Source organism: Pteropus vampyrus, unplaced genomic scaffold (assembly GCF_000151845.1).
Source record: "Pteropus vampyrus isolate Shadow unplaced genomic scaffold, Pvam_2.0 Scaffold173, whole genome shotgun sequence".
NCBI classification, from domain to species: Eukaryota; Metazoa; Chordata; class Mammalia; order Chiroptera; family Pteropodidae; genus Pteropus; species Pteropus vampyrus.
The window spans coordinates 1245949-1259157 of NW_011888954.1; the positions used below are offsets into that span (position 1 = coordinate 1245949).

General features: G+C 48.4%; 2 protein-coding genes across 2 annotated transcripts in view; one reads left to right on the forward strand and one right to left on the reverse strand.

Moving 5' to 3' along the window:
- TOGARAM2 (TOG array regulator of axonemal microtubules 2) overlaps positions 1–12018 on the forward strand; it is a 52441-nt gene extending 40423 nt beyond the window's left edge. Inside the window, exon 17 of the mRNA XM_011370763.1 lies at positions 11710–12018. Coding sequence (XP_011369065.1) covers positions 11710–12018 — 309 coding nt within the window. The remainder of the gene's footprint in view (positions 1–11709) is intronic.
- An 826-nt stretch (positions 12019–12844) lies between these two features.
- The window catches only part of CUNH2orf71 (chromosome unknown C2orf71 homolog), an 8667-nt gene continuing 8302 nt past the window's right edge, over positions 12845–13209 (reverse strand). Inside the window, exon 2 of the mRNA XM_011370764.1 lies at positions 12845–13028. Coding sequence (XP_011369066.1) covers positions 12845–13028 — 184 coding nt within the window. The remainder of the gene's footprint in view (positions 13029–13209) is intronic.

Consider the following 13209-nt stretch of genomic DNA (forward strand, 5'->3'; position numbering starts at 1 on the left):
CACCTAATCCTGACCCCAGCAGGGGCTTCTCTGCAACCCACTTCCCCTTTGTTGATTCTGACTGAACCAGGGTAAAGCCTGATAGCCCGGGAGCCATCAAAAATGCTCAAGAGGCTGATTTTAAACATGCGTTAAATTTTACACAATTTAATTGATTTTGTTTGCTCCGAATCTGAGCAAACTTTTTGGATTTGGTCAGGAGATTAAATTTTCTGCTTGTCAAGATCCTATAGCTTTTCAGAATATTTCAGGACTTTTTTTTTAGAACTACAGGAACCCAAAGACGTGAAGTCTGGCAGGGATTTCAAAGGCAGAAAGTAAGCTCAATGTCTTTGTCCTGTCTTCCTGCGTTCCTGTCCTGTCTTCCGAGTACATTTTCGAACCCAGAGCTTCTGTCCCCTGTGCTCTGCACCCACTCGCATGGTGGAGGTGTGTAAAACAACTGAAAACAGCCGAAAAGCAAAGACTAAATCTTTGCCTCGTTCTATTTTCCTTTGCTATTTCAGGTTTTAATCTAGTCCCCCGCAGCCCTGGGCTTTGGGCGATGCCCCTGGCGCAACCTTATTGGGGCTGGGCTGGGCTGGTTCTGGCACCTTGGGAAATTTCAATCTCAAAGGGTTTTCCGCGTTGTTACTTTTAAAACAGAGGGAAGTTAACGCATTAGTAACCTGGGTCTGATTGTCTGATTGATAAAGATCGGAAAGGTCAACAAATGGATCTAAGGCCACAAGCCAGCAAGAAACAGTACCTGGACTGGAGTCCAGCCCCTCTGACCCGAGTGCCTAGCCTCGGTCTTCATCCCCAACCCCAGGACACCCACAGGCTGCCAGGTGAGGAGAGCTGTTGGGAGTGTCGGAAAGAATGGGGCCTAAGGGAAGGCCGGCGGTAGGAAACTAAGGGTGTCCTGGGGGCCAGGAGCGGGGCTTTGCTTGGCTGGGTGCGAGGCCAGGAACTCTACTTACCTAAGATGCTCCTGGGGATGGGAGTAGAGCCTCCAGTTATAGAAGATTCTCTCTCATTTGGGAACATGTGACTGCTTAGGACTTCCTTTCTCATCAATTGAAATTTTTGAGATTTTAGAATATTTTCCTACCGGCCCCACCTCTTATTTTCTCTGCATATTCTCCTACCTTCTATGCTCCAGAACCATCTGGTGAGATTTTGAAAGATACTGACGTCCGGGCCGCATTCCCAGGGATTCCGGTTCAGTGATTGGGGGTGGGCCGCAGGCAGCTGTCTAGTTCCGTTCTTTCTCTTTTCTCTGCCCTCTCTTTCTCTTCTTCAAGTAATTCCCACGGGTGACCAGATTCTGAAGCCACAGCAAAAACAAAGGTGTAGAAAAGTGGCAATGGCTTCGGCCCTCTAGGCTTCTGTCCTGCCAGCTCTCCTCACTTGGCAGCCTGTGGGTGTCCTGGGGTTGGGGATGAAGACCGAGGCTAGGCACTCGGGTCAGAGGGGCTGGACTCCAGTCCAGGTACTGTTTCTTGCTGGCTTGTGGCCTTAGATCCATTTGTTGACCTTTCCGATCTTTCTTTATCAATCCAGTGTGTGTGTGTGTGTGTGTGTGTGTGTGTGTGTGTGTGTGTGGTAGATGGGTGGCAAGACGATGACAATCATGCCCACTTTCATTGAGCTACTGTGATAATTAAATAATTCTTGTGAAGTACTTAGCACAAGGCCAAGAGCCCAGGAAGCCCTTGAACGTTGACCATTACTGTATTTTGGGGGGCGGGGCGGGTAGGAGGGTAGTCATTGCTTTAGGAGCAGCTATGATCAGGGTCTTGTGGTTTCTCCTGCCTTGGAGTTGAAAGAAGAATATGCCTCGGGGCCTTGTGGGGCCTGAGGTCCACTGTCAGCCTGGCTGGGCTCCTTTCAGAGGGTAGAGCACTTTCAGCCCTCTCTGCTGGGAGCTGGGGCTCTTCTCACCGTTTGGGGGCCTGTCATCTCTCAATTGCCTTCCCTTTCTCCTCACTTGACATGTCCCTCAGCTGCGAAGTTTGGAAACTGCTCCAGGCAGCGCTTGCTTCCTCCCCATCCCCCACCCCCTCCTCTGGCTCAGCTGGAGGCAGAATGAATTGGAGGATTAAAAAACACTTTCTTGCTAAAGCATTTTCCTGTCATTATAACTCAGTTCTGTCATTAGGGAAGGAAAGGGAGAGACGATGAGAGTAGAGGATCGGCTGTTCTTCTGGTGATGGAGGGAGGAAGACGGAGATGAGGGGAGGGGCCAGCCTCTCAGCTGAGTGTCTGCAGTGTTCCCAGTCGGTCGTGCTTCTCAATGTCTCTTAAGGAAGATATTCTTCTCCCCATTTCCGGGTGCATCTCAGAGATGCTTCATAGGCTACTTCAGCCAGTGCGTGGGAACTACTGGGAATCTTGTTAAAGTGCTGATTCTGATTCAGCAGGTCTGGTGTGGGGTCCTGAGTTTCTGCATTTCAAAGAAGCCCTCAGGTGACTTTGATGTTGCTGGCCTGGCAGGGATCACATTGAGGGGAACAGACCCTACACACAGCTAGAAGTGACTAGAGCTTGGATCTGTGCTCAGGTTTGTTTGACGCCAAAGCCCCTGACCTCCTCCAGGGTACTCTGTGGTTCTGAGATATCCGCCCCCATCCCCCCAAAGGGTGTCAGTCGGAGCCCTGTGAGAGGACCAGGTGAAACCCCATGGTCTCCAGGAGTTAGTCTGGTTTCAGAGTTTTGCCCCTCAAAACTTCAGGGCAGAGAGGGTCCACTAGGTCTGCTCTGATCACTAAGGCATGCTGCAGACACTTGGCTGTCCACCCATGGCCCTGGTGGGGGTAGGATTGGTGCAGCAAAACAAAGACCACCCAGGTGAGGAAAGCCAGGACTTCATGCACAGCTTGCTATAGCAAAGGAGTCAGCCACAGTCACTTGTGTACTGGCAGAGACGCAAGGGCAGGTAGAAGAGTAAAAACGCTTTACAGAGGGAAAAAGGGAAGGCTGCAGGTGTGCCGTGATCAGAGGATGTTGGCATGGGGAAGGCACAGGCGCAGTGCGGGCTGTGGCTGCTGGCAACAGCAGCACCCGTGGTGTTTGTTGAAGTACAGACCCCTAGGCCATACTCCAGACCTAATGAATCAGGACCCTCTGTCATTCTTACAAATCCTCAAGGTTGAGAACCTCTGCTGCAGTCTCGATGCTCTCAGGGGTCGTTAGGTTCCCAGGCTAGCCCACACCTGGGAGTTAGCATCCCTCAGCCAATATTTCCCAAACGTGGTTGATGAAAACAATTGCTTGGGGAAGAGGTGGGGAGACAGGGCTGGGGTGTTGGTTAAACATTCAGATTCTTAATCTCAGCTGTAGATCTGTCCCTGGAAGAGGCATCTAAGAGTTTGCAAATCATCGAGCAGCCAGGTTATTCCTAAAATCAGGCAGGCTAGAGAAGCGGTGCCTGAAACACTTGTTTCCAGCTGGGCTCCAGGCCCACCTTGTGCAGACAGGCAGGGCACCATCACCTTGTGCTCACCAGGCGGGTGTTTCTGAGTCAGGGACACTTGGGGGTTCCGGTTGGTTCTTATCATTCCTGGGGCTTATTTAGGGGGCTTTATGGCTTTCCGTATCCTGTCACCTGGTGTTTCAGTGAAGAAGGCTATAACATTTGAAGGTTTGGTTTTGTTTTAATCACGGCTTTATAATTACCTCCATGTGGGTTGACAGCTGTTATTAGCAGTCACTCACCTTGGGTTTGCCTTGAGAATTTTTATATCCAGAAAGTGATCCAGGCACCTTTGCGGCCATTAACTAAACAATAGCTTTAAAAAGTCACCAGGTTTTGTAAACACAGCCAATCCTGTTTCCTTTCAGAAGAGGGAAAAAAAGCTAGATAAATAATTTTCAGGAAGGTAATCTGTTTCCCAGGGTCTGTATTTCCTCTCTGCCTCATCCACTGCTTATTACTGCTCTGGGGCACTGGCAATAAAGTGTAAGTATTGTCTCCTAAAGTGTCACCTGCCCCTGCAGGGGCTTCATGGCAATGAAGAACAAAGCTTTTTGGTTTTTTTTTTTGGAAAAGACTTAATTGCTTTAATTTTTTTCTTAAAAAATATTTTATATGTGCATGTGTGGGAGCAGTTAAGGTACATAAAGGGGATTATTATTTTTAAAAATTCTCTTAGATATTTTGTTTTGAGTTTCCATCCAAGCTAGTTTAAGAGAAATGGCTAAAATTCCTGCTGGACTTTGGCTGAATGTGAAAAATAATTTCCTATTTGTAAATGTTGGAGTAAACTGAGAATTTCTTCCAAAGAAGGTTGTGGTGCCTTTTTCCATGGCTGTACCTCCCTCCTCAGATGCCCTCTAAGAGCAATCTACTGCTCTCATTAGGTGTTAGAACCAAGGCTGGCCAGGGGCTAGGGGACCAGTTCTGACACTAGCTGGCAGTGTGTCTCTGTAGCAAGCAAGATATTTGACATTATTCTGCTTACATTTTTTTTTTTTATTTGTAAAAGGTACTTTAAAAAAAAAAATGCTTCGTTCATCTTATAGGATTAAAAAAAAATCTAATAAAAACAATGTGGACACTTGCATTTTGAAAAAGCAGTGTTGCACACAAAGAAAAGATATCATTATTAACTGTAGCCTCATCTCAGTAAAACCTGCTTTCTGAAGAAACTAAAGTCATTCCCACCATCTGACTGAGTCATTCCCACCATCTGACTGAGCCTCAATGGGGGGAATAAATGGGAGATTCCGAAGCTTAATTTGCTTTCTTGCATTTGGTATACTTGACACATGTAGTTGTGATTGCAAGGAAAATGTTTTAAAGTCTTTCCACTTTCAAAGACATGGAATACTTCGGAGATAGAAGTCAATTCGAGCTGAGTTTGGCAGCTGTTTTTAACTTTCTCTGAGAATCAAAATGTAGATCTGGAAGGAGGGGGACAGGTACTGAGTCGTTTTCTTAATCACAATCTTAAAAAAAAAGTGCAGATGGCAGAGCCGAACATTCAAAACAAAAACATGGCTCAAAAGATGGGTTAGGAATGAAGCCAGGTCACAGAGTGGGGTGATGGAAGTGTCGGGCATCAGCTCCTGTGTCCTAATTCTAACCATTCGGAGTGTGATCAACTCTGATTCCTGAGGGTGACCATCACATTGATCACGTCCCTCCTTCTTTCTTTCTTCTTCCTCCAATGTAGGTCCATCAGGTTTGCCTGTGGGCATTACCTGCATCCTGCTAGTGCCATCATTCCAGCCAAAACAGATAATGATGACTCGTGTGCTAGGCTTCAGGGTGTCTGGAATTATAGCATTTAGAACCAGGGTTCCCAGACCAGTCAAATTCTATAGTCACCCGGTGCAGGGCCCACAGACTGCCCGTGAAGTTACTTTCTGAAGTCCGTGAGTGTCATCAAGCCAGCAGAGTTCAGGGTCCTCCGTAAAAGTGAGTTAGAGTGCTGAGCGAATTGTTTGCTCCTCTGCGTGTGTAATGCATCTTTAATTACATTTCATAAAAATGTCTAGATGGATTGATGGAGCTTTATTTAAACTTCAAGTAGGCACAGGGAGTAAAACAGTGCAGTATAACATGTTCTGTTAATGTAGGCTCAGAACACATTGACTTTATAGCAGTTCAGCAGAATCTTTGATGTGGGCTACTTAAAAAGATATTATCTTTGAAAAGCTTTCCTTTGAAAGATAGAGTGGGTGTTGGCAGGCTGGAAGCCATCAACCAGATAATCAATTGACAAACATGTTGACACTTATACCATTCACTGTATGGGCTCCCCTGGTACATGTAAAACACTGGTTTATTTTAGAAAAAAAGAATACATTTCTCAAAATCCCTTTCATTCACCCTGTAGAGTTTTATGAGGAAAGTAGTGTCAAACATAAGCTCTTCATAATGAAAAAGAAGTCTCTTTGGTCTGTTTTCACTGAACTTTCTATCAACATGGATTATTTTAGGTTCTGATCTGGGTATATGATCTGAGGAAGGAAAATAGATACTGCTTTTAGCAAACAACTGCTCAGAGCTGCGCTGTGGAGGGAAGTTACAGTTCATTGTGAAGATTGCATTTATACCTGCAAAAAGCTATCACTGTTTCTCCAGGATATTATATTCGCTCTTTTTTTTTTTTCCCCCATGAATCCTTCTGATAGAAGAACCAGAAAATTGTGTTTTTTCCCTGGGGCTGAAAAAGATAAAGAGCCGGCTGAACACCTCCCTCTCTGCAGCTCTGGGGGTCTCCATGGGTGCGGAGGAGGAAGGCTGTAACCCCCAGAAAGATGTAGGTTCAAATAAGAATATGGGTGCAATATGTACCCCTGAAATGGATCTTCTGTGGTTGGCTCTCTTTTGTCTTCATACCCAACATTCCATCTTGGTTTCCAACCCTGTGAAGAAAAAGTGCAGACTCTTGAATCCTTGATGGGTTGAGTCTATCGGCGTAGTTAATTAAAAAAGACAAAACAAAACAAAAAAACCTGACCTCCCCTCTCCCTTGAGCACAGGAGGTGGATTGGGCTCAGCGAGGATGAGGTTCTTGGATGGAGGCGGGGAGGGTGGGTAAGAGTGACCCATCTGAGAAACTGTGGAGTTGGGCTTGGCCACCAGCAGCCACTGGCCACCAGCAGCCTGCTCTCCAAGGCAGAACCCAAGACATGGGTTTGAGAAAAGAAAAGGCCTGGTCTCCAGAAGGGCTGGCACTGAGCTGCTGCTGCCGCACTAGAGATCTGTTGTGATAGATTAAATTTCTTTTGTACACGGTGTAATGCACAAGGAATTTGGCTAAACCTGGTAGTTGGGACAGTAGCCAAAATAGCGCATCTTTGACCCATCTTTGGTCAGCTCGACACTGCTTCGCCTTTGACCTTTATTGACTCTCAGCCCCTTGGCTTTAGCAACCCCTCCCCATCTGCCCCCAGGGGAGCTGACTTGGGACTTTTGAGGCCTTTGAGGCCTTGAGCAACCTGATGTCTACAGGAGCTAACTGTGCCTGCAGCCTGAGCCTGGAGGCTCCTGAGGCCCCTCATTACGTCACACATGGGGATATACATGGCAGAGCCTAGCATGGTCCTGGCACAAGAAGGTGCTCAGTAAATGCGGAGGAGTGAGGGGGAGTCGGGAACTGCCCCACGGCTGATGGCAGGAGCCCTGGGAGCCCTGTATCTTCCCACCGCTGCCTGCAGCTCAGGGTGGTAGGGTCGGGGAGGGAGTGTTGGCTGATGCTCAGGAGCCTGGCTTGGCAGAGGGGGAAGTTTTTCATCTCAGAGAGCCTCTTGCCAGGCTCATGGAGGACAGCAGTGGTTCATTCCAAACTCTTCTAGGATGTTCTTTCTAATGCTGACTTCTTTTATGACATAACATGCTGCCAAGCTCTTGGATGCCCATTTCTAGCTCCCATTGCTGCAGCTGGGTGCACTCAGCCCCCACCTATACATTCATGCCAGCCTCAAACCTCTAGGATGATGCCCTCTCAGGGGGAACCTGGGCTAGAGACTCAGCCTCACTTCCCCTTCCTGTGGACCTGACTCCTGCTTCTTTCCTGGTTCCAGTCACTAGACTTTTGTCGTCCCTGTGGTTGCGCCCCCCACGCTGTATCCCAGCTTCACCATCCGCGTCACTGTCCAGTCTCCCTGCTGCTGGGGTTCTGCTTTGTTTCCTCGGACCTCCAGGAAGTCTGTCTCTGAACCCCAGCACAGGGCAGGACCCACTTTCCGACTAGTCCTTTTGCTGGGAGCTGGGTCTCTCCATACTGCTTGCTTCCTGCACGCCCGCTCAGCGCCCAGCCGCCCCAGTAACCCCACCCCCCACCCTTGTTACCCACTCTGCAGGCCTAACCGGGTAGGCAGACTGCTCAGCTCTATGCAAAGCAAGTTTCCTAAAGCAGTGTTGCACACAAAGAAAAGATATCATTATTAACTGTAGCCTCATCTCAGTAAAACCTGCTTTCTGAAGAAACTAAAGTCATTCCCACCATCTGACTGAGCCTCAATGAGGGGAATAAATGGGAGATTCCGAAGCTTAATTTGCTTTCTTGCATTTGGTATACTTGACACATGTAGTTGTGATTGCAAGGAAAATGTTTTAAAGTCTTTCCACTTTCAAAGACATGGAATACTTCGGAGATAGAAGTCAATTCGAGCTGAGTTTGGCAGCTGTTTTTAACTTTCTCTGAGAATCAAAATGTAGATCTGGAAGGAGGGGGACAGGTACTGAGTCGTTTTCTTAATCACAATCTTAAAAAAAAAGTGCAGATGGCAGAGCCGAACATTCAAAACAAAAACATGGCTCAAAAGATGGGTTAGGAATGAAGCCAGGTCACAGAGTGGGGTGATGGAAGTGTCGGGCATCAGCTCCTGTGTCCTAATTCTAACCATTCGGAGTGTGATCAACTCTGATTCCTGAGGGTGACCATCACATTGATCACGTCCCTCCTTCTTTCTTTCTTCTTCCTCCAATGTAGGTCCATCAGGTTTGCCTGTGGGCATTACCTGCATCCTGCTAGTGCCATCATTCCAGCCAAAACAGATAATGATGACTCGTGTGCTAGGCTTCAGGGTGTCTGGAATTATAGCATTTAGAACCAGGGTTCCCAGACCAGTCAAATTCTATAGTCACCCGGTGCAGGGCCCACAGACTGCCCGTGAAGTTACTTTCTGAAGTCCGTGAGTGTCATCAAGCCAGCAGAGTTCAGGGTCCTCCGTAAAAGTGAGTTAGAGTGCTGAGCGAATTGTTTGCTCCTCTGCGTGTGTAATGCATCTTTAATTACATTTCATAAAAATGTCTAGATGGATTGATGGAGCTTTATTTAAACTTCAAGTAGGCACAGGGAGTAAAACAGTGCAGTATAACATGTTCTGTTAATGTAGGCTCAGAACACATTGACTTTATAGCAGTTCAGCAGAATCTTTGATGTGGGCTACTTAAAAAGATATTATCTTTGAAAAGCTTTCCTTTGAAAGATAGAGTGGGTGTTGGCAGGCTGGAAGCCATCAACCAGATAATCAATTGACAAACATGTTGACACTTATACCATTCACTGTATGGGCTCCCCTGGTACATGTAAAACACTGGTTTATTTTAGAAAAAAAGAATACATTTCTCAAAATCCCTTTCATTCACCCTGTAGAGTTTTATGAGGAAAGTAGTGTCAAACATAAGCTCTTCATAATGAAAAAGAAGTCTCTTTGGTCTGTTTTCACTGAACTTTCTATCAACATGGATTATTTTAGGTTCTGATCTGGGTATATGATCTGAGGAAGGAAAATAGATACTGCTTTTAGCAAACAACTGCTCAGAGCTGCGCTGTGGAGGGAAGTTACAGTTCATTGTGAAGATTGCATTTATACCTGCAAAAAGCTATCACTGTTTCTCCAGGATATTATATTCGCTCTTTTTTTTTTTTCCCCCATGAATCCTTCTGATAGAAGAACCAGAAAATTGTGTTTTTTCCCTGGGGCTGAAAAAGATAAAGAGCCGGCTGAACACCTCCCTCTCTGCAGCTCTGGGGGTCTCCATGGGTGCGGAGGAGGAAGGCTGTAACCCCCAGAAAGATGTAGGTTCAAATAAGAATATGGGTGCAATATGTACCCCTGAAATGGATCTTCTGTGGTTGGCTCTCTTTTGTCTTCATACCCAACATTCCATCTTGGTTTCCAACCCTGTGAAGAAAAAGTGCAGACTCTTGAATCCTTGATGGGTTGAGTCTATCGGTGCAGTTAATTAAAAAAGACAAAACAAAACAAAAAAACCTGACCTCCCCTCTCCCTTGAGCACAGGAGGTGGATTGGGCTCAGCGAGGATGAGGTTCTTGGATGGAGGCGGGGAGGGTGGGTAAGAGTGACCCATCTGAGAAACTGTGGAGTTGGGCTTGGCCACCAGCAGCCACTGGCCACCAGCAGCCTGCTCTCCAAGGCAGAACCCAAGACATGGGTTTGAGAAAAGAAAAGGCCTGGTCTCCAGAAGGGCTGGCACTGAGCTGCTGCTGCCGCACTAGAGATCTGTTGTGATAGATTAAATTTCTTTTGTACACGGTGTAATGCACAAGGAATTTGGCTAAACCTGGTAGTTGGGACAGTAGCCAAAATAGCGCATCTTTGACCCATCTTTGGTCAGCTCGACACTGCTTCGCCTTTGACCTTTATTGACTCTCAGCCCCTTGGCTTTAGCAACCCCTCCCCATCTGCCCCCAGGGGAGCTAACTTGGGACTTTTGAGGCCTTTGAGTCCTTGAGCAACCTGATGTCTACAGGAGCTAACTGTCCCTGCAGCCTGAGCCTGGAGGCTCCTGAGGCCCCTCATTACGTCACACATGGGGATATACATGGCAGAGCCTAGCATGGTCCTGGCACAAGAAGGTGCTCAGTAAATGCGGAGGAGTGAGGGGGAGTCGGGAACTGCCCCACGGCTGATGGCAGGAGCCCTGGGAGCCCTGTATCTTCCCACCGCTGCCTGCAGCTCAGGGTGGTAGGGTCGGGGAGGGAGTGTTGGCTGATGCTCAGGAGCCTGGCTTGGCAGAGGGGGAAGTTTTTCATCTCAGAGAGCCTCTTGCCAGGCTCATGGAGGACAGCAGTGGTTCATTCCAAACTCTTCTAGGATGTTCTTTCTAATGCTGACTTCTTTTATGACATAACATGCTGCCAAGCTCTTGAATGCCCATTTCTAGCTCCCATTGCTGCAGCTGGGTGCACTCAGCCCCCACCTATACATTCATGCCAGCCTCAAACCTCTAGGATGAGGCCCTCTCAGGAGGAACCTGGGCTAGAGACTCAGCCTCACTTCCCCTTCCTGTGGACCTGACTCCTGCTTCTTTCCTGGTTCCAGTCACTAGACTTTTATCGTCCCTGTGGTTGCGCCCCCCACGCTGTATCCCAGCTTCACCATCCGCGTCACTGTCCAGTCTCCCTGCTGCTGGGGTTCTGCTTTGTTTCCTCGGACCTCCAGGAAGTCTGTCTCTGAACCCCAGCACAGGGCAGGACCCACTTTCCGACCAGTCCTTTTGCTGGGAGCTGGGTCTCTCCATACTGCTTGCTTTCTGCACGCCCGCTCAGCGCCCAGCCGCCCCAGTAACCCCACCCCCCACCCTTGTTACCCACTCTGCAGGCCTAACCAGGTAGGCAGACTGCTCAGCTCTATGTCAAGCAAGTTTCCTAAACCTGCTGTTCTCACACAATTACCTCAGCCCTGCCCTGCCTGGGCAGCTGGACTCCCTCCCATTTCCCGCAGCCCAGGCAGTTCCCAGGGTCTACCCACCCACCCGGGGGTGGGGCTGGGCCCGAGAACCGGCCCTGTTGCTGCCTGAGTTCTGCTCTCAGGATGAGTGCAGCTACGGAGCAAACGTGAGCATACAGCTGGGTGCGCACACACATTTCCCCGTGGGGGCTGGTTGTGGGCCCTCTTGGTAGTTTGATCCCTGTTCCATGGGTTCTTTGGAGAGATGACCCCTGTCACTCATATTTTAATGATTGGTCAAGTTCAGGTGAGATTTATTTACTTGAACACATGGCCTATCCCGGGGGAGGTAGTTTCGGCTTAGGACCCAGTTTAACACGTTCTCGAGTCATGATCGATTTCAACAAGAAAGGACTTGTACTATATAATTTCCCCAAACTTAAACATTCAGCTTTGCCGCAGATCTGGAGGGCTGCCCCTTTGCTGTACCCCGTGGGTGAGAATTCTTGTCTCATGACAACCCACTGAGCCGGCATTGAATCACCCAATTACTGCAAATTCTTTTCTAAATAGAAAGCACTCCACAGCCTCCAGTGGAAAAATTCCAAGATCTGCATCAAATATCTAGCTCGTTGCGGGCAGAAGCCCGTTTTGGGCACCAATGACCATTCATTCCTCACTTCATTTTCAACACCAGCAGAAGTTCTGCAGGTGACCCGGATAAAGGTAGCCGAGACGCCCCTGGGAGAGTTTGTATGTCTGCACCTTACCCCCACCGCCCTGCCTCCTGAGCTCCAGCCCCCATGGGGCATGGAGAATAAGCTGCCTTGTTTGGGAGGCTTGGTTGGGCCCACTCAGTCTGAGAGGCATGTGGATGCGTAGGACAGAGCGCTTGAGACGCGCCTCGGAGACACGCTTAGCCTGAGCGGCGGCTTGACTGCGAGACAGGGCTGTAAGTTTTGCATTTAGGGCTTTGGTGCTGAGCTGGGAAAGGAAGAGAAAGAGGGTGGGTGGGATTGTGTGTCTTAATTCCACCTCAGTCTTCTCATCTCTGGAGCAATTAGCTTCTAAACAAAGCTCTTATTAGGGCCTTGCATTCTGTGTCAGTATTCAACCTTAAAAAAACAAAGGTTTCCAACCATTTGTACAAGTACGTATGCGTCAGGCAGATGGAGTAATAGAATACTAATGGGCAATGACATGTAATGAAAAACAATAGATTCTAGTGCCCACGCAACTGTTCACATTTTTGCTCTGTTCTCTTCCTAGCTGTGTGACCTCAGGCAAGTCACTGGGTAGGTTGAGGGGGTGGTGCTTTGGTTTCCTTACCTGCAAAACCAGGAGAGTGCTATCTCCTTCATTTATTTTTGTGAGGATGAAATGATTTCATGGAGCTAACCCAGGTGGCCCATCAAGCATGCGATAAACACATTTTTCCTCTAAATTAAGGCCAGTAGTTGAAGGATTAGAGTGTCATTGTGGAGTCCAAAGTTATAGTTGATCTTTGACCTCCAAGGCAAACCAGGAGCTGGGACTGAAAACAGCGATTGTTTAGTATTGAGCAGAACTGCTAGGAAGTGCACCTTCCAGGCCTTTCCAGGACACCTCAGGAGTTTGGTTGGCCCTCAATCTACAGGGCAGCCTGACACTTGGCTGTCACCCTTTGCCTTCTGGGGTGACTGGCATTAGTGCGACTCCGTTGGCCACTCTATCCGGCCACTTTCTTCTTCTGGGGCTTGTCCTGCGTGCGGCTGGCGCTGGCCTCCCGTTGCAGCCCATGGCCCAGCACGCAGAGCTCTGGGGCAGAGGCACTCCTGCCACCATCCTTCAATTCTGGGGCACCGGGGCTGCTCCACAGCTCTGTGTCCTTCCTGAGGCTCTCCTCACTGCTGCTGCCAAGAGAAAGGACAAACCCAAATCACGCACTCCTCTGCCGTTCCTCTGAGCCCCTCCCCTGCTCTTCATTCTGCTTCTCTTTCCCTCCCAGTCTTGTCCTACCCACAGGCCTGTTGAACCCCTGGTGCCAGACCCCTGCCTTTCTGTATCAAGTTTGCCTGGCTGGTGCTGTCCTCG